The 19,819-nt window shown below is 39.8% G+C and overlaps 2 protein-coding genes across 2 annotated transcripts; both read left to right on the top strand.

The window, feature by feature from the left end:
• The first annotated feature begins 11,367 nt into the window (after window positions 1-11,367).
• Window positions 11,368-12,279, top strand: LOC141627516 (uncharacterized). Its single transcript, XM_074440759.1, has 3 exons — window positions 11,368-11,478; window positions 11,521-11,793; window positions 11,953-12,279. Exons 1-3 carry the CDS (start codon window positions 11,368-11,370, stop codon window positions 12,277-12,279), a joined length of 711 nt encoding a protein of 236 aa, XP_074296860.1.
• Window positions 12,280-15,003: 2,724 nt separating this feature from the next.
• Window positions 15,004-15,375, top strand: LOC141627515 (uncharacterized). Its single transcript, XM_074440757.1, has one exon. The coding sequence runs from the start codon at window positions 15,004-15,006 to the stop codon at window positions 15,373-15,375; it is 372 nt and encodes a 123-aa protein (XP_074296858.1).
• Window positions 15,376-19,819: the final 4,444 nt, after the last annotated feature.

The following is a 19,819-nucleotide window of genomic DNA, read 5'->3' as shown; positions in this document are numbered from 1 at the left end:
TTACTACCTGAAGACCATTGCGACTTCGAGGCCACTCAAAAAGGTTTGAGCCAAGGACCTGCCGTCGGAAAGGGCGACGTCGAGTCGACTCGAGGATTCGAGCCAAGGACCTGCCATCGGGAATATTTTAGAGTCTGTCGACTTCCGATTCGGGTCTTTTAAAGTCCATTAGACTACGTATAAAGGCTCGCCAGCCATAAGAAGGAATCATACCTGAGGCATCTTCGGGATACGTCCTTCAATCATTTGCGCGCAAAGGCTCGCCAGCCAGTGTTGAAGGTGGTGCGTTTTGAGGCCCGCCAGCCATAGGAAGGAGTCATACCTGAGGCATCTTCGGGATATGTCCTTGAGTCGTATCTCGTGTGCATGCAAAGGCTCGCCAGCTGTGATAAGGAGTCGTACCCGAGGCATCTTCGGGTTACGTCCTTGAGTTGTACCTTGTTTGCGGACGAAGGCTCGCCAGCTTATGAAAAGAGGTCGTACCCGAGGCATCTTCGGGATAGTCCTTGAGTTGTATCTTGCTTGCGGATAAAGGCTCGCCAGCCACGGTGCGTACATGAGGAGGGCTCGCCAGCCGCGGTGCGTTGTAAGGCTCGCCAGCCATCTATGGTCGGATGATCGACTATGGAAAATAGCATGTGTGACATCCATTTGAAAATCGGCACTCGCTGGGGAGTTAGAAACTTCTCAGGACTCGCCGGGGATCTGAGTTGTTGCTCGCTGGAAGGCAGCGTATGCCATGTAATTGATGCGGTTGAAGCCCTTGGACTTGACGGGTCGCCGTTTCTTGGGAAGAATCCAATACTTAGCTGGAGTGTGTTTGTCTTCTCAAGATTACCTGCATGGTTAGTGACCACAAAAATCCGTAGTCGTATAGACAAGCACGTTGAATGCAAGCATATAAGTACGTAAGCACATAAGCATGTGAGCAGTTAGCATATATGCAACTAGCATGTAATATCTCACGCGAAGGGAGATAGAAGCTTTGAATGTTGTGAAGCTTAAAGGCGAGTCTTGTTACTCGTAGATCCGTGATTTGATAAATTGGAGACACGTCACCGTTGTGACACAGACGTATACTGACAGACTGACAAACAGGTGGTCGTGAACGTGATGCAAATGGCAGTGTCGACAGAACACGGGGGTGACTCTGACAGACTTTGCACATGTAAGTGCAACTCCTAGCCAAGAAAGGGTGACAACGCGTATCAAATCTCTGAGGTAGAAGGTCCGCTCAGTTGCGGAACACGAAATGATTATCTTCTCCAGACATCTTTGCCCTTGTTTGCTTGTTTGAGATCCCTTCTCGAGTTTTGATGATTCGGAGAGCAGAACCAAGACCTTGTCATTGTCCGAACTGAGCACTAGGTTATGGGCGGTTTTATTTTGGACTAAATTTGAGACTCAAAAGATGTTTGAGGATAAAGGATGGGTGGCGTCTCGAAAGAGAAGCCCCCAGAGTGAGAAGGTGAGAATTTGGCAAAAGGATGAATGAAAGACGTCTTAAGGAAGAAGCCCCCGGTAAAGAGGTATAAGATTAAATTTTGCAGCTGGGTGGGTTGCTTTTGAGGATTGATGTTGATGGTTGAGATTGAGATTGAAAGGGATATGCGGTTGTGTCCTTGTTGGGGGACTGCCTACGTATTCGCGTGTTTGCGAAATCAAACCAGATCGAAGTTCTACGCTGGTTATTGAGGATTGAAAATTAGAAATATTGTGAAAGGAGTATGCGGTTGTGCCCTTGTAATAGGACTGCCTACGTATTCGCGTGTTTGCGAAATCAAACCAGATCGTAGTTCTGAATGTGTGTGCAATGGATTGCAAATTGAAGGGTTTGAAAATTGAATGTGTGTGGGGGTGTGGTTGTGTCCTTGTAATAGGACTGCCTACGTATTCGCGTGTTTACGAAATCAAACCAGATTGTAGTTCTATATGTGTGTGCCTAAGCGAGTTGTTAGGACCTTAGAGTGATTTTGAGGGGTATGGTTGTGTCCTTAAAGGACTGCCTACGTATTCACGTGGTGTGAAATCAAACCATATCGTAGTTCTGAACGTGTGCCTAAGCGAGATGTTAGGACATTAAAGTGTGGAGGTCACAACGGTAAAAGTCGTTTGGTGACTCGTCTGAATGTGTGCCTAAGCGAGTTGTTAGGGCCTTAAAGTGTGAGGGTCACGACGGTAAACTCCGTTTGGTGACTCGAGAAATTGATTTGAGATAATTCCTCCTTGATCATGAATCAAAGAGGTGTAATTTGTAAAAATGTTCCTTATCATGTGAGCACACTAAAAAGTGGACCCTAAGGGTAGATTGGGTATGTCTCGTTCTCGGTAGCAAAGCATTCGAGGATTCCGTATCCGGGTCAGGGAGAAAATGGCTTCGACATTATGGAATGTTGAGCTTGGTAATAATAGAGTTTTTTTTACAGATAAATATCTGGAGTAAAGGGTCACGAAGGTGAATTCCGTTTGGTGACTCGAAAGTTGATTGGAGAGAAATACCTCTTGATCATGAATCGAAGAGGTATAGTTTGTGAAAATGTTTCTTGTTATGTGAGCACACTAAAAAGTGGACCCTAAGAAAGTAATGTTTTTTTAAGACTCTGAATTTGGGTCAAGGTGAAAATGGCTCCGGCATTTTGGAATGTGAAGCTTGGTAATAAAAGGGTTGTTTGACAGATAAAAATCTGGAGTTTGTATTTTGTAGTGTTTAGGCCGGTGGGTTGCGGCTTGTAATGTGGTGTGGAATGGGGTCTCCGGCTTGATGTGGCCTGAGCACGAAATGGTTGGTAAATGTGGGATCAGAATCCCATGTCTGGACCTTAAAGGTTAAGGTGTGATATTACGAGCTTGAGGAGAATCCTCAGAATCCTAGATAGGTCTCCCTGTATCAGTCTCTAGAAGGACTTAGGGGTGAAGCGATGTTGGTTATGATCTTGAGAGGAATCCCCAGGATCCTAGATGGGTCTCCCTGTAACAGTCTGTTGAAGGACTTAGGGGTGAAGCAGTTTTGGTTGAGGTTTTAGTGTTTGGTGTTTTGGACGTGTCGGTCCGGGATTTGGTGTGTTGGACTTGTTGGTCCTGGGCTTTGGACTTGTTGGTCCTGGACTTTATATCTTGGACTCATGGGTCCTGGGTTTTGGACTTGTTGGTCCTGGACTTTGAATGTTGGTGTTGGACTTGTTGGTCCGAAGTTTGAAAAGTGACGGTTTACTTCCGTTATTTGAAATTGTGGGAAAATAACGAATTTGAATTTCGCTATTTCATTTTTTTGAAAAGTGACGGTTTTGAATTTCGCCAGTTGAAATTGTGGGAAAATAGCGAATTTGAATTTCACTATTTCGTTTTTTTTTAATGGGATGGTTTTTAATTCCGTTGTTTGGAATTGTGAAAATAGTGAATTTTAATTTCACTATCTTGTTTTTTATTTGAAATTGACGGTTTTATTTCCGTCGTTTGAAATTTGTGGAAATAACGAATTTGAATTTCACTATCTCGTTTTTTGATTTGAAAATGACGGTTTTAATTTCCGTCGTTTGAAGCTGGTGAAGATAGCGAACTTGAATTTCACTATCTTGTTTTTTTTAATTTGAAAATGACGGTTTTAATTTTCGTCGTTTGAAGCTGGTGAAGATAGCGAACTTGAATTTCACTATCTTGTTTTTTTTAATTTGAAAATGACGGTTTTAATTTATGTCGTTTGAAATTTGTGAAAATAGTGAATTTGAATTTCACTATCTCGTTTTTTATTTGGCTTTCGCTTTGGCTTTGGTTTTTGCCTTTGTTGGTTCTTTGTCGTCCTTCATTCGAGGTTGGTAAAGGTGCAGACGGGGATGTACCCGTTGGTGAGAGGTTGATATTTGGTGATGGGATGCTTTTGTGGGGAATGGGCTTGCCTTCCGTCATTGATCATGAACAAGGAGATGTTCTGGTTTGTTATCCAGGTTCATCGTAGAATCCCTTCGATAAAAGCTCATTCTAAATTGGGTGCTATTGAAAGGTTTCTATTGCCAGACATGGAATAGGTAAAGAAAATGGACATGGAGTTTCGAGTCCTCTGCTTACTCGGCACGGAACGTCACCCGAGTGTACTCACATTAAATTGGAACATGTTGTTTGTTTTAAATCAATTCTCAAATCAATTCTCGTTGTCAACGGGAAATGGTAAAGGGGAGAATATATGATAGTTGGAATTGTGCTTTTATTTAGATAAATAAGATGTTAGCACAGACTCGATGAATACATGTGAATCATGGGGACAGCCCCCAGTTTGTCACTTAGGAATAAAAGGACAGACACTAGGATAGATATGAGAAAGCCTAAGACTCGGACTCGAACTCAGACTTAATCGTAGATACGGACTCCTAATCATTACTTTCCTCCTCAAGGATCTCCTTTGCAGCATCCAGCGGCTTGAATGTTTGATCTTGAGCATTGACCCACTTGAGCACTTCACTCTCGTTGTTGGGAATGATATGAGGACAATAGTCGATGAGGCTTTTATCTCCTTGTAGAAAAAGATGTTCATTGGGGTTGTCTTCATCACTTGGTTGGCATAGGGATGAAGCTACCAGTTCATGATTGTCGATCATATTTTGAATAACATGTTTCACTTTGAAGCATGTTTCAGTGTCATGACCATTCTCTTGATGATATTGGCAATAGGCACTGTCGTCCCAGAAACGGGTTTTCCTGCATTCAGATGGGTCCGGAGTGGGCCCGATTGGTTGTAGATTCCCTTCAGTCATGAGCTTTTGAAGAGCTACGGCATAGGTTGTGTTGAGTTTGGTGAATGTCCTTTGAGAACGCACAACCTTGCTGTTTGACTTGAGACACCCAGAAGGATTGTCTTGACTGTGAGGAGCAATTATGATTTTGCCAGCTCCAATCATATCTTGAATGGTATGCTTGAGTTTGAACCAGGCTTCGGTGTCATGGCCCTTGCCATGATGATATTGGCAATAGGCATTACCATCCCAGGATCGGGCTCTTTTGTGTTCGGGTTTGTCCGGAGTCGGACCAATGGGTTGGAGCATTCCTTCTGGAGCAAGTATCTCCAGAGCGGTGCCATATGTTATTCCCAGATCTGTGAATACCGTTTGATGTTTTCCCATGGTTCCAACATTGGTGTTTTTTGGGATGTTTTGTGAGTTTTGTTTTTGTTTTTGTTTTTGTTTTTGTCAATCCTGGGCGGAAGCAGGGTTTGGTCATTGTCAATGGGAAATTTTTGGGATGTTGCTTGGCATTTTGAAAGGGATTTTGGTGAGGTGATTTCATGTTCTTTGTTAGTGGGTTCATGGATGTGGGAACCATCGGACAATTCCTCATTTTCAACAGTTGTTGGTTGGTGAACGGAGGATTGGTTTCCTTGATGGTCAGGTTTATTTTCGGTACTACCACACCCCTTCTCCAAATTAGCTACCCGACTGTTCAAATCATCGATACCCACTTGCAGCTTTGAGAATATGTTGTTGATAGAGACGGAGAGCATCATTATAGCGCTTTGTATGCCATCTTCGTCAATTGCATGAATTTTCACATCGTCAGCAGAGATGAGATGAGAGCAGTCTAAGGAAGATTCCTGACTGTGTTCAATGAGGTTTTCTGGATGGTTGTTTTTGTTGTTTGTTGATGAAGGTAATGGTAACTCGCCCTTTTCGATCATATCAAGGATGGCGCCTTTTAAGGGGAGACACATCTCAGTGTCATGTCCGCAACCTTGGTGATATTGACAAAACAGTTTTCCGTCCCATCTACGACCTCGCTTGTTTGGCAGAGGGTCCGGAGTTGGACCAATCGGTTTGAGCTTTCCTTTGGAGATTAGCCTTTCCAAGGCTGCGGCATAAGGCATACCCAAACCAGGGAAGGACATATGAGGTTGTCTGGTTTTGGTTTTGTCGTTGGCAAGTAGTCGGCTTTCAAGGAGCTTAACCCTTTGCTCAATATCAGAAGAGGGAAAATTCTCGGTTATCATTTTGTCCTCAACTTGGGAGAGACGAGTGCTCAAGTTTTCCACGGTAGCCAGGAGTCGAAGGACCATGTTGTTGGTTTCAACAGAAGTCATGGCGGATGAAGGTTGATCATCTTCTTGAGTTCCTGGTTGAATATCGATGGCACCCAAGGGATTCATATTTGACATAACGATAGGCGTTATAACTTGTCTTGGCAAGAGATTGCACAAACAAAGGCAAGTACGACACATATGCACAAAGGCAGTTTTGTTGTGGAGACACGACGGTGTGACTAGGTTATGAGTTCATTAAAGATCGTGAATGACCACTTGTGTTTGAACTCTTGGTGCACGACTTTGAATTTAAAATCGAGTGTCGACTTTGGCATAATGATGCCTAGACAGACGACTTCTGACTTAGTTTGGATGTGCATTAATAGCGCGACGCCGCTGGACAAGACATGTACACGAACTTGACCTTTGACCCGTAATGTAGGGGAAAGACGGGTTTAATACCCAAGAGACTTTGACTCTGCTAACGCCATTGAAGATGTCTCGACAATTAGGCGACACGACCTAGACCAGAAGGTAGGTACTAACTTCGGCGGAGACTCAACGTTATCTAGACGACTTGACTTGTAATCAACTCGAGGCTGAATCAGAAAGGTGGACTGAAATTTTCAAAAATAGAAATTTTCAAAAGGATTCATTTGTCGTTTTATGGACGGCTTCCGAAGAGTAGGGATCTTTAGAAGGTCGGCCAGTAGAAAGGGTTTTCTTAAGTTTGTTTTCAAAAGACGGTTTGAGTTGAGATTGCGGCGGCTCTGAAAACAATGTGTTGTTTCCGAAGACGGTTTTTGAACTTCCGAATCACAGATTTGAAAACCGAGAATTGAAGAATTTGGAATCGTCATCACAATGGCCATGAAAACGGTTAAATTTAGAATTCAAAACGGTTAAATTTGTTTTCAAAAGATTCGATTTTGAATTTGAAATTTGAAAACAGTTAAATTGGTTTTCAAAGATTTGATTTTGAATTGAAATTTGAAAACGGTTAAATTTGTTTTCAAATGATTTGAAATTGGATTGAAATTTGAAAACGGTTAAATTTGTTTTCAAAGATTTGAAATTGGATTGAAATTTGACAACGGTTAAATTTGTATTCAAAGATTTGATTTTGGATTTGAAATTTGAAAACGGTTAATTTTGTTTTCAAATGATTTGAAATTGAATTGGAATTTGAAAACGGTTAGATTGGTTTTCAAAGATTTGATTTTAAATTGAAATTTGAAAACGGTTAAATATGTTTACAAATGATTTGAAATTGGATTTGAAATTTAAAAACGTTTAAATTTGTTTTCAAATGATTTAAATTGAATTTGGAATTTGAAAACGGTTAAATTTGTTTTCAAATTATTTGAAATTGGAAATTATGAGGATTGAATTCGTCATTACGACGGGTTAGAAAACCATTTTAACCTTTGAAAGAAGGTATGCAAATCGAAAATTGTGAGAATTGAAATCATCATTACGACGGCTTAGAAAAGCCAAATTTGATTTCGAAAACGAGATTTGAAATTTGGAAAGTTGCACGGGTTGAAATTGTCATTACGACGGTTTGAAAAACATTTTAGTTTGAAAACTGATTTCGAATTTTGAAAATTTTGAAAAACATTTTAGTTTGAAAACTGATTTCGAATTTTGAAAATTCAAGGATAGAATTCGTCATTACGACAGCGTAAAAGGGTGCTTTGAAAATGCAACGGTCGGCGAGAGACCGAGGTTTGAAACGGCCATTACGATGACGTAAATGGGTATTTTAAAATGGTTTGTGGAAACCGAGGTTTGAAATCGTCATTACGACGGCATGAAAAGGTGTATTTGAAATGGTTATAAACATCCGGGTTTTGAAATGGCCATTATAACGGCCTAGAAAGGCGTGTTGAAATGGTTGTAGAAAACCGGTTTTGAAAATCGTCATTACGACGGTCTAAAAAGGCGTGTTGAAATGGTTATAAAAACCGGGTTCAAAAATCGTCATTACGATGGCCTAGAAAGGCGTGTTAAAATGCAACGGTCGGCAAAAGACTGAGGTTTGAAACGGCCATTATAACGGCATAAAAATGTGTTTTGAAACGGTCTTAAAAGCCGAGTTTGAAAATCGTCATTACGACGGCCTAGAAAGGCGTGTTGAAATGGTCGACAAAAGACCGAGGTTTGAAATGGCCATTATAACGGCTCAAAAGGTGATTTTGAAATGCAACGGTCGGCGAAAGACCGATGTTTGAAACGGCCATTATAGCGGTGCAAAATGTGTTTTTGAAAGTTTGAAAATGACACGGAAGGACTTATGATCACATAACACATAAGCACTCACAATTTCATTATATTATGCATAATGCTGACACGGGATTTGGCTTAAAAGGGTGGGTTACACACCAAGCGATCAAACCCCGATTTGCGAGAGGGATACCAATCAAAACAAAATGTGTAAGGAGGGTGCCCTAGCCTCGTGCTCGAAGGTGATTAAAGCCCTTTGACGAAATAGAAATGTGTAACGTCAACGGTGTGCTTAACTCAATCGGGATTTGAAACGCTGGGATGAGAAAACTCACGCCGACGAGACGAGCCAATTGGTCGAAAAGGGTTAGGTTATGGGCCCGGACAAGAAACCCGAGTTAAGACCGTAATATCAATTAATGCACTTTAACCATGACCTCGTTCTAGTTTCACCTCTAAGGATCACAAAGACACAAGTGTCTTAGTTTTCCCCAGCGGAGTCGCCAATCTGTGGACATGGGCCACAGGCCGGTCTGTGGATTTGGGCGATTTGCGGTCACGAGCCACCTGCACGCCAACTCAATCTGTGGACATGGAGCGGTCTAGAAAGCCACGCTCGGTGGCGTTGAAATGCTTTCGACCGGATCGCTTTAGATCGATCGGTTTCGTCTCGGTAAAGCTCTCGAAACGATTAGAGATGTTCGGAGTCGCCACCAAGCATTTGTGGGATGCTTGGAACCCGTTCGAATCCACTTTATACCTAGGTCAACCAAGGCAAAAAACGGTGTTTGACATAGGTACTAAAGATAAGGACTCATCCCCCTTTTAGCATTTTATGCCTAAAATGACTCTCGTACGCCCTGGATAAGGCCATCCACTATCCAAAGGTTCTGAGTAAGGGGTGAGGGTACGTATTTGAAAGCTCTTTAATCGGACACCCAATCCCGCCCACGTTAGCGGCCTCTACTGATCGATCGTGGTTGTTTAAGTGCAAAAGTTGATAAAACGGTGTAAATGCATGAATGCACATCCAAAATTGTTAACCTAACATGTGAGCTTTCTAAGTCGGTTTGTTAATCCAAATATCAAGCATAAGATGTTAAGTTGGATTTAGATTGATTTACACGTGAAAACGGAAATTAAACATCCATTTACCAAGTTCGGGTTATGATGCTTAACACGATCCATTTATTGAAAAAGGGTGTCAAATGACAAAGTGTAAATAACGTAAACTTGTCAATCTGATCTGTCACATATCCGGACTAGCCGTAATCGGGATCGTCCTAGACAAGTGCTAAAAAACGAGGCAGAACAGTGCTAGGCAGCCCCGTTAAGGCGCGAGCCTATTGGCGAGATAAAGGGCTCTGCCCTGGTTTTGAAAGATGGAAACAGACGGCCGCTTGGGGCGCGAGCCATGAGCCTACCTAAGGGGGCGTCTCCTGGTTCTTGAAAAGGTTATTTAAAACCGCATTTATGATGAAAGATTTACAAATGTTGTTTGCATGACTCGGAATAATTACTATTGTGTTAGTAACATTCGTTGTCGGATTTGCGTGTTTGAAAAGTATAGTTTACAAACAAAAATGTAAAATATTTGATTTGAACTAATCATGTTAAGTTCATTTCTTTGTAATTAGTCAAGTTAATCATCGTACTCGGATTAAACCGACATGGTATAAAGAATCAAGGATGATAATGAATTATGACTAATATATTTACAAATGTAAACAAATGAGAAAAATGAGAAAAATGGTAAATAAAAGAAAAGAGGGTTAAAATGTAATTAACCAATAATATCATCGAGTCATGGAATAAACCGTCATGGTATAAGGAACCAAGGATGAATTTTGTAATGGTCAAAATATTTGTCATAAAAATGAATGAAAATGGTAAAAACCGTAAAAGTAAAGAAGTAAAAATAAAAGAAATGAATAAAGAGGAAAGACGAGAACAAACACGGATGAGTCTGACCTGGACACCCACAAGAGGCGCGAGCATCCATGCATAGCAAGGAGCTTCTGTCTCAGGCCAAAACTCGGTTTTGGCTCGTCTAACCTATATTTGAATCGTGTTATGCATTGTTCATGTTCATAAAGTTATGAAAACAGTAAAGACACGAAATGAGTGAGATATTTACACCCTCAAACTTACGTATTTTGATGCTTGCGTGGTAGACGACTTTAGAGACGGTTTTCTCGTTGTGACTACTCGCGATCAAAGAAGTTTAAAAAGAGTGCCATAAAAAAGGATTTGGTTTTGAAAATATGTTAATTAAAACATGTTGATTGATTAATTGAGTTGGTCAAATGGGTCGGTCGAATGCACGGCGACGGTACCAAACAAAATGTGTAAGGCTTGTGTTTACGATCGGTAGGTCGTAAACACGTGTCGATTTTGTGACTTAGGAAGTCGAGTCTAGAAGTTTAAGAGAGAGGTGAAGGGGCGTACGCTCGCGTGAGGATTATGGTGTGTGAAGGGTGGTATTTATAGAGAAATGTGGGGTGGTAGGTCGGTTGATTTTGCTTAGAGGCTAAGCAGATGGCCTAAAGAGGCGCGAGCCACCTCGTGATGGAAAGGGGTGTATTGTCCCTTTCAATTTGGACGTGGCCAATTCTCCATCCATTGTTGATATGTGGCATTCATATAAGATGTCGTGTAATAATATGGGCATCTAATAAGATGATTTTGGTGTTACTTGAGGTAGTTGTTTTGTGTGCTTGACTCGGGTTTGACTCGTGTGAGTCGGGATTTGAATTTCGAGTCGGTTTTTGGCTCGGTGTCGGTTTTGACTCTAATTAGGGTCATTTTAATGGAAAAGACATGATGAAAACATTCATGGCATTATTTTTGAAATTCGATATTTGGGTTGACTCGGGTTGACTCGAGTTGCGGGTTTCTGAGTCGGTTTTGGGTCCGAAGACGGTTTTAACTCTAAATAGTGTTATTTTAAGGCAAATGAAGTTAGAAAACTTTTGAAATCATTTTTCATAGCCGAGTAGTGCATTAAACCGTCTCATGTATAGCCAATCTACGCACGCATATCAAAAACACGTTACAGTCCGATCATCATCGGGTGGTTTTTGGAAGGTGCAGATACTGGGTATCTACAGGATCATAAAAGAGTTTTCAGCAGGATTGACATGGTGTTAGGTAATGATCAGTGGCTTCTCAATGGCCCTTTAGGTATTGCATCTTTCCTGCCTGAGGGTTTATTTGATCATAGTCCGTGCATTATCAGACTTTGGGATGAGGTGGAAAGGAACAAATCTAGTTTTAAGTATTTCAATATGTAGGGCAAGGATGAGAGATTCAAAGAGACTGTTAAAGTTATTTGGCAGCAACAGATTCATGGTTGCAAAATGTTCCAAGTGGTTAAGAAACTTAAACTTCTCAAGTCTCCTCTTAGAAAGCTGAATAAAGAGGGCTTTGGGGATATTCTTAACACTGCTAAAGTGGATCAACCGTTGCTTGAGGATATTAAGAAGAAGTTACACCATGACCCTACTAATATTAGCTTTGAATTAGATGAAAGAATTACTGCTATCTCTTATAAGGAGTTAGATGAGGCCAGAAATATGTTTTTGAATCAAAAAGCAAAAATTCAGTGGATGTAGTGTAATGATGAAAATTCTCATTATTTTCATAGTTCCATTAAGGCTAGGAGAGCATAAAATAAGGTCCTGTCTATCAAGGATCAGCATGGTAATCTTTGTTCTGATAATAAGGCCATTGAGGATGCTTTTCTGGAGTATTATACTGATCTTCTTGGCAGCTCTATGGAGGTCACTAGAGTGAATCTTGGGGTTGTAAGAAGAGGCAGGTGCATTAGTGAGAGCCAAGCTACTGGTCTGATACAACATGTCTCTGGTGCAGAAATCAAAGAGGCTTTATTTTCCATTCCCATTGATAAAGCCCCAGGGCCTGATGGCTATACTTCCTGTTTCTTTAGAGATTGTTTTGACATTGTAGGCAGTGATGTTATCCAGGCCATACATGAATTTTTGAGAATGACAAGCTCCTATAACAAGTTAATGCTATTGTGGTTTCCCTGATTCTTAAAAAAGAGAACCATGAGACTGTTATGGATTTTAGACCCATTGCTTGCTGCAATGTCCTCTTTAAATGCATTTCTAAAATCATTTACTCCAGACTGTCTAAGGTGTTAGCTAAGATTGTTAGCCCTAACCAGAGTGCCTTCTTACAAGGGAGAGAAATTGTGGATAATGTTTTAATTTGTCAGGATTTGATGAGGTTATATAATAGAAAACATTGCTCTCCTAGGGTTATGATGAAGATTGACCTTAAAAAAGCATATGACTCAATTGAGTGGAATTTTGTTGAAGATATGTTATTTGCTTTGAAGTTCCCTGCTCAAATGGTCAACTGGATTATGCAATGTGTGACCACCCCTTCCTATACTTTGTCCCTGAATGGTTCTCTTTTTGGGTATTTTAAGGGTAAAAGGGGTTTAAGACAGGGTGATCCTATGTCACCACTTCTCTTTACTGTTTGCCTAGAGTACCTTACTAGGATCTTGGCAGTGGTGACATTAAGAGATGATTTCAGGTTCCATCCTTTGTGTAGGGCTCTGGGTCTCTGTCATTTAGCCTTTGCAGATGATCTATTTCTCTTCAGCAGAGGTGATGCTGCTTCTGTCCTGGTTTTAATGAGAGCTTTCCAAACCTTCTTTGTTGCCTCTGGATTGACCATCAACAAGGGCAAGTCAGATATCTATATGAATGGCTTGTCTGGTGGAGAGGAGGATCAGATTTTGCTCATCTCTGGGTTCAAAAAAGGGAACTTCCCTTTCAGATACTTGGGGATTGACATTCCCTATAAGAGGCTTACTAATCACCAATGCAATAAACTGGTGGATAAATTGGTGCAAAGAATTAGGAGTTGGGGGGCTAAACAGCTAAGTTATGCAGGGAGACTAACCTTAGTTCAAACTGTACTGTCCCATCTTCATTGCTATTGGGCTAGGATCTTTCTTCTTCCTAAAGGAATTATTAAGAGAGTGGATACCATCTGTAGGATTTATTTGTGGTCTGGCATTGATGATTTTCACAGGATATTTGCAGTCTCTTGGGATAAATGCTGTCAGGCTAAGGATAAAGGTGGTTTAGGGGTGAAAAATTGTTATCTTTGGAATGTCGCTATTATTGGTAAGTACACCTGGTGGGTGGCTAACAAGAAAGACAGTCTGTGGGTTCGATGGGTTCATCATATCTATATTAAACATAATGACTGGTGGATTTATAATCCTTCTGTTAATTCTAGCTCGGTTTGGCGACAAATTTGTAAGGTGAAGGACAAATTAAAAGCTGGTTTGGATGTTCTTCATTGGGTCCAAAAGCCCTATTCTATCCAAGTGACATATGTGTAATACTACGGATTTTATAGGGTGGTTCTCGACCGAGTATGGCCTACTCTGTCGAGTAGTGTGGGTTGTGTAGTCTGTTTGGCTACTGCCGAGGAACACTCGACCGAGTATACTGAATACTCGACCGAGTAGAGGATACTCGGCCGAGTATACTCTATACTCGACCGAGTATCCGGCCTGGCGAGTAATATTTTAGCGGTTTGATTCGGGAGTAATTAGGGCGTTATATAATTTCGATAATTAGTTTTTAAACACTATTTACAAAACCTAATCAACATACGATGCTCTAATTACTCCGAATCTTTCCTCTGTGTGTGTGGACAATCATAGCAATCGTATTCAATCCTTCATTCTTCCGTCGGTAAGTCCTTATCCCCATGTTTGTTGGTGATTATTCTAGGGTTTGTCTTTAATCATGAATTGGGGGTAATGGGGTTTTGCAATTATTAATTGTGTTATGTGATTATTGTTTAGGCGAAGACTTCGTAGAGGAGCCGTTCTAGTTGCTTGATTCTCTTCACTGCTGTTGTTGTTAAGGTAGGGTTTCCCTACTCAGTTACTGTTAATTGAATTAAGATGTGTTTGTATTGTGTTTTACTGTTCTCTGCTGATCATCGGAGTGTTGGTGTGATGGTGGTGGTTGTGATGGTGTTGTGAGGTTTGTGGTGGAGTCACTTGCGGGAGTGGCTTCACGCCCTAATTCGCCCTCTGTGAAACCCGTCACGCGAGGGGATGTGCACATTAAGGGACATGGTTATTGCTCATTGATGAGAGGGATTTTGGTGGGGATTAGCTGTGATCCCCCACTAGCGGCGTAGACTACCTGTTGCGATGGGTAGTCTGGCAGGGCTACACACTTCGGTGTGTAGTCGGTTACTGTGTGAGATCGGGAGATTGGGGATGGAGGATGATCATCTGGTTATTTGTGCCTTGTCTTATTTTGATTGAGCAGTACTGACCCCGTTGTTATTTTGTAAAATCTGCGGTGATCCATTCGGGGATGGTGAGCAGGCTGTGATAGGTAATGCTTTTGGTGAGTTTGGGGCGGTCATGCGAGAGTCGTCACGCCAGATTTAGTATCACCATCATGAGTCTTAGCATTTGTTTTGTAATTGATAGCATTTGGATTTACATTATTGGATTTTGGAACATTGTAACTTTTAATACTTTACCGTATCTTAATAAATGTGTTTGGGACTGTTGCTTTTGATATGTACTAACCTCGGGCAACCGAGATGGTAACAGCCTTTCATGCTGGGGTAGTCCTGGTAAGGTACCTTGGTATGAGGGGGTGTTACATTATGACTGGTTGTTTGGCAATGGGGAGAAGGTGATTTGGAGTCCCTATGTATGGAACAGATTGAACTTACCTAAAGTATGTTTTGTCAACTAGATGTATGCTAGAGTTACATTGCTGACTAAACAGAGACTACTTAAGTATGGTGTGATGTGTGATGGCCTTTGTTGTATATGTGCATCTTCCCAGGAAACACAGGACCGTCTATTTTTTGATTGCCAGTTCAGTCTACAATGTCTGCAGCTGGTTAGCCAGTGGCTTGGATTGCAATGGCCTGTGTCCTCTTTAGCTGATCTTCTGAATTGGAGGTGCAAGAGTTTGCTGAAGAAACAGGTTATGATGGCTAGTATAGCGAGCTTGGTATATCACATTTGGTTAAGCAGGAACAAAGCTCGACATGAGGGTAGTGTTCCCAGACCTGGTGTAGTTTTGCATCAAGTGCAGGACATGGTTAAGTATCGTTTGTAGGCCGTTAAAACTGAGGTAGCCATACAACGTTGTCATGTGTGGTTAGCTGCTAGAAGTCTGATTGTTGTTTGATTTGTGGCAATGTAGTTAAGTCTAGTGTATAGGCTACTCATGGTGTGTAACTTATTGTGTCTTGTAACACTTGATCTTTGCGTGCTTAATGAGAATTCACATTCTACCAAAAAAAAATCAATTTTAAAGAATTTAAAATAACTTTTTTTTTAAGACCAAAAGTCAATTTTGAGAGCCAGAAGTAGAAGCACCAATCATGGTGCTTCTAGCTTTTACTTTTATTTTATAGATTTTTAATGCATAAATGACAACTTGTATGTTGTAAGCATATCAAAATAAAATAAAATTAATACTTATTATTTCATATTTTTTCATTCTCTACAAATCGAGACTCATCTTGATATACTTAAAAAAAAATCATTTTTCATCCGCTTATGTAAAAAGTGTTGTTGAGAAGTCATTTTTTTGTAAAATGTTAGGCCAAACACCAACAAGTTTATCAAGAAGTAGCTTATTAAAAAACTCATCTCTAAAAGCAAAAACAGTTTTTCTAAAGCGAGGCCAAACATGCCCTAATATAATTAATGCTTGATTTAAGCTTTTATTTCCCCTTTTGGATACTTAAATGTAGTTGCTCATTCATGTACGTGTTTTACGTATTTATGGACTTTTTTACATTATTTTTCCATTGTATACCCTTTGGCTAGAAACAGGAAAAAAAACACTCTCTAATTCCCACCCTTCAAAAATTAATCAAATCGACAAAATTATTAAAATCCGTCAAATTACACAATTATGGATGTTAATTCTCGTATCGATCCAGTAATAATTCTAATTCTTAATTCTCAAATTTATTAATTATATTATATGAAATTAAGGAATTGATTTAAACTAATTAAATTAGGGTTTATTTAAACTGTCGCTAGAGTTGGGGTGAGGGACGATTAGGGGTAGAGCGTTTCGTCCCAAGATAACGGTTTGTAACACCGCCACCGTTGCAGGAATTTCACCACTGGTTGTTCAAGATTCATCCTCTCATTGTTCTGTAAAGAATGAGTCATTGTTTACGATGAATAGCATGCTGGAAAACATGCAACAAAAGATGGCCCAAGCTTACATGGTTGTTCATGGGGATGGATGGATTCTCTCCATTACCTTCCATTTCCTCTAACACAACAATATAAAATCATTATTACCTTTCTATCTCTTCAACACCGTTAACCGTTAGATTGTTCCGAAATAAAATCCGAACCCTCAAAAAGTACTAGACAGTACTGGAGAGAGCATGCTACTGGGGAGGATTTTTTTCCGTTGTTCATAATGCTCAAATTATGAAGAATGTGTCAATCAATTTTGCTTACACTGTTATGTTCATTGTTTCCAGCCTCAGCGAAAATCCCGCCCATGAAAATTGAAAATCACAAAATCTCATTATAGACTGGAGATATCCGTTTATAGTTATAGACGGGCGAAATATCCATCCATAGACAAGCTACAAGTTGCATGGTGGGGCCCAAAAATATCACCACTTTAAACATATTTGACCGTCTTTCACTTTAGACGGATATATCCGTCTATAATGAGACTAATTGATTGATTGGAAATTGGGAGAGGGAGGCGCTGGAATTCAAGAGGAGAATTGAATATAGAGATAAAATTGAAAATTGGGGAGTTGAAATAAAAGGAGTAAAATGGTCATTACCGTTCAATGAAAGAGTAAAACCTGTCCATAAATGAGCATCATCCTACTTAAATACAGCCCTCTCTCTCTGTATGTTAGCATCATGTCAATCCGTATACCATACACCTGGGTGTATGGTACTTTATACTCTCACTATTAAAAAATAAAATAAATAAAATTAAAAGATAAAAATTCACTGACATTATTAAGCAGTTAACAACGCTTATCATAAACCCTTTTTCCTCCCCTTTCATACCTAGATCCTTCATACTTCCAAAAAGAATTATGCATAGAATTTAATTTAATTTTTCGTCCAAATATATTAGTTTTGTAATCTTAGATTTGTATTTTGATTGATTATCTTCTAACTCATCAAGTAAGTGTATTACATGAATTGAATTTTTATATTTTGTCTCTCGTTATTCATGGTTACTTTTGTGATTATGGGGTTGTGATTCATCATATGGCAGTATCATATTCACTTTTAATTTAGTGAATATGATAATTTAGTTTGATGAATACATGTTATCTAGTGTCATATTCATCATATGACACTATTATATTCAATTTGAGTTTAGTGAATATGATTGTGTAATTTGATGAATATGTATTATAGAATGCCATATTCACAATATGACACTATTATATTCACTTTGAGTTCAGCGAATATGATAGTGTAATTTGATTAATATGCATTATTAATGTCATATTCACAATATAACACTATCATATTCACTTTGAGTTGAGTGAATATGATAGTATAATTTGATGAATATGAGAGATTTAATGTCATATTCATTCAATGACCCTATTATATTCATTTTGATTTCAGTGAATATGATGGTTTAATTTAATGACTATTGTTTTGGTAAAAAACTGTCAAAACACGATATTCTATCTCGTTAGGGGTTAAAGTTACCTACTCTGTTTAGCCTCGTATCGGGGGGTTAAATTATATATGACTTATGACGGAATAATGATGTAAATAATGTAAAGGGCAAAATAAAGGAATAATGACACAAGAGATTTTGGTGACGCGGAAAACCCGATGTGGGAAACGACATGGGGAGTCGGTATCGCACCAATATTCCACTATTTGATAATTAGAGTACAAATATAATATACAACGGTCCGGATCTGATGATAAATAACCGGTCTTTTGCGTAAGCGAGACAGACGAATATTAACCGGATGTTAGTGGCTATCTATGGGTTCGTACTGTTTGTACAATTGTACGTAGGTTAGATTGGAATGTAGTATTTATGAGGGTAATAATTGGGTAATCATTGAATAATGATTACATGATTATGGTGGGATGATATTGTGGAAACATGGTATTGATTTGGTAATCATTACCCAATGGTTATGAGATATATTTGATTGTGTTCATGGTGTATTGGTGTACGTAGGATAGTTCTTTGGTATTATACGTAGCAATGGTAGGTTGGGATGGTAAGTTTTATCTCTGTAGCTTGTTGTTGAATGAATATGGATCCCTTCTCTTCCTTGCTCCCTTGTATTTATAGTGAATAAACCCTAGCCCTTGTCCTACTCTGATTATGGAAAGGGAATATAACTTCCATAATAACTCTTTCCATATTTGGCCGTCTCCTTCAATTCTCCCTGAAATCTCCCTAATGATCTTCAACACGCGGGCCTCCCTTGGCCGTTGCTCTCCTCGGCCCAATTCACCAAATCGGCTCTGATGGACCTAATCTTATGTTGGCCCGATATGTAGAAATTGACCCGAACAGTTGTATTTGCGGTCCATGGGCCCGACTCCCCTATGTATGACATGGGTCTATTTGCTTATCTAATTACCCATTAGGCCAAATAGTGAATTTTGGCCCAAACAGTTTGCCCCTAATTTCGCTTCTCAGCTTCGTTGAGGAGAGAAATTAACTCTTCAATTTCTGCTTGCTATACATTGTCATTTTGCTACCTTTCTGGATTCAACCACTGAGAGTTTGTTAGACAAGATGCTGGCATCCTGCTGGAAGATGGCACTGGAACTCTGCTAGAGAAGGATGCTAGAACTCTGCTGGAACTCTGCTAGGATATACCGCAAACTCTCTGCTGAAGAAGACTGCTGAAAGTGTACTGGAGCATGCTGTTGAAACGCTGTTGGAATAAGATGTTGTCATCCCGCTAGAAGATAGCATTAGAAGTCTGCGGGAGAAGGATAATGAAGTGCGAAGGTATATATGGAGAATTAATAATATGATGAGAGAGATTCTAGTGAGAGAAAGTTCTAAAAATTCTGTTTTCTTTTAGGGTTCTAACGCAATGGCTCGAACAAAAAAGCATAACAATAATCCCAAATTAAATTCTCAAAAACACAAAAATACGTTTATATCTTCTGAAATTAAGGATCTGCAATCGAATGATTTAGATAATGAGCTTGATATTCAGGATGATTTACGGAAAACACGGTAATAAGCGCTCAACAATCAACTGGAAAGAGGCAGGATGCAGCGAGTTGTTCTCATTCAGTACTGCCGAAACCTCGAATTTCTGTTGAGGATGTTTCAGGTGAGATTGAATTTTGGTCAACTGCTGTGTATTGCTTTATTATCGGTGCGAGGCCACCATGGATGGTGGTTACTGGTTTTATCAAGCGTGTTTGGTCTGGTTTTGCGATAGATAAGATATCGTTCATGACAAATGGTATTTTTATTGTTCGGTTTAAGACGAAAGAGCATCAACAGAAGGCGTAAGATTATGGTTCGCTTATGTTTGATAGTAAACCCG

This window comes from Silene latifolia, chromosome Y, assembly GCF_048544455.1.
Source record: "Silene latifolia isolate original U9 population chromosome Y, ASM4854445v1, whole genome shotgun sequence".
Lineage (NCBI taxonomy): Eukaryota > Viridiplantae > Streptophyta > Magnoliopsida > Caryophyllales > Caryophyllaceae > Silene > Silene latifolia.
The sequence above is the reverse complement of the archived record's forward strand: the minus strand, read 5'-3'. Positions and strand labels throughout refer to the sequence as shown.

What these genes read in the sequence shown, in the direction of transcription:
- LOC141627515 (XM_074440757.1), top strand. Translation starts at nt 15,004, where the DNA reads ATGTATGCTAGAGTTACATTGCTGACTAAACAGAGACTACTTAAGTAT.
- LOC141627516 (XM_074440759.1), top strand. Translation starts at nt 11,368, where the DNA reads ATGGTGTTAGGTAATGATCAGTGGCTTCTCAATGGCCCTTTAGGTATT. An exon ending in TTATCAGACTTTGGGATGAG is followed by an intron (nt 11,479 to 11,520) that starts GTGGAAAGGAAC and finishes TTCAATATGTAG; the next exon opens with GGCAAGGATGAGAGATTCAA. An exon ending in CTTATAAGGAGTTAGATGAG is followed by an intron (nt 11,794 to 11,952) that starts GCCAGAAATATG and finishes TCTGATAATAAG; the next exon opens with GCCATTGAGGATGCTTTTCT.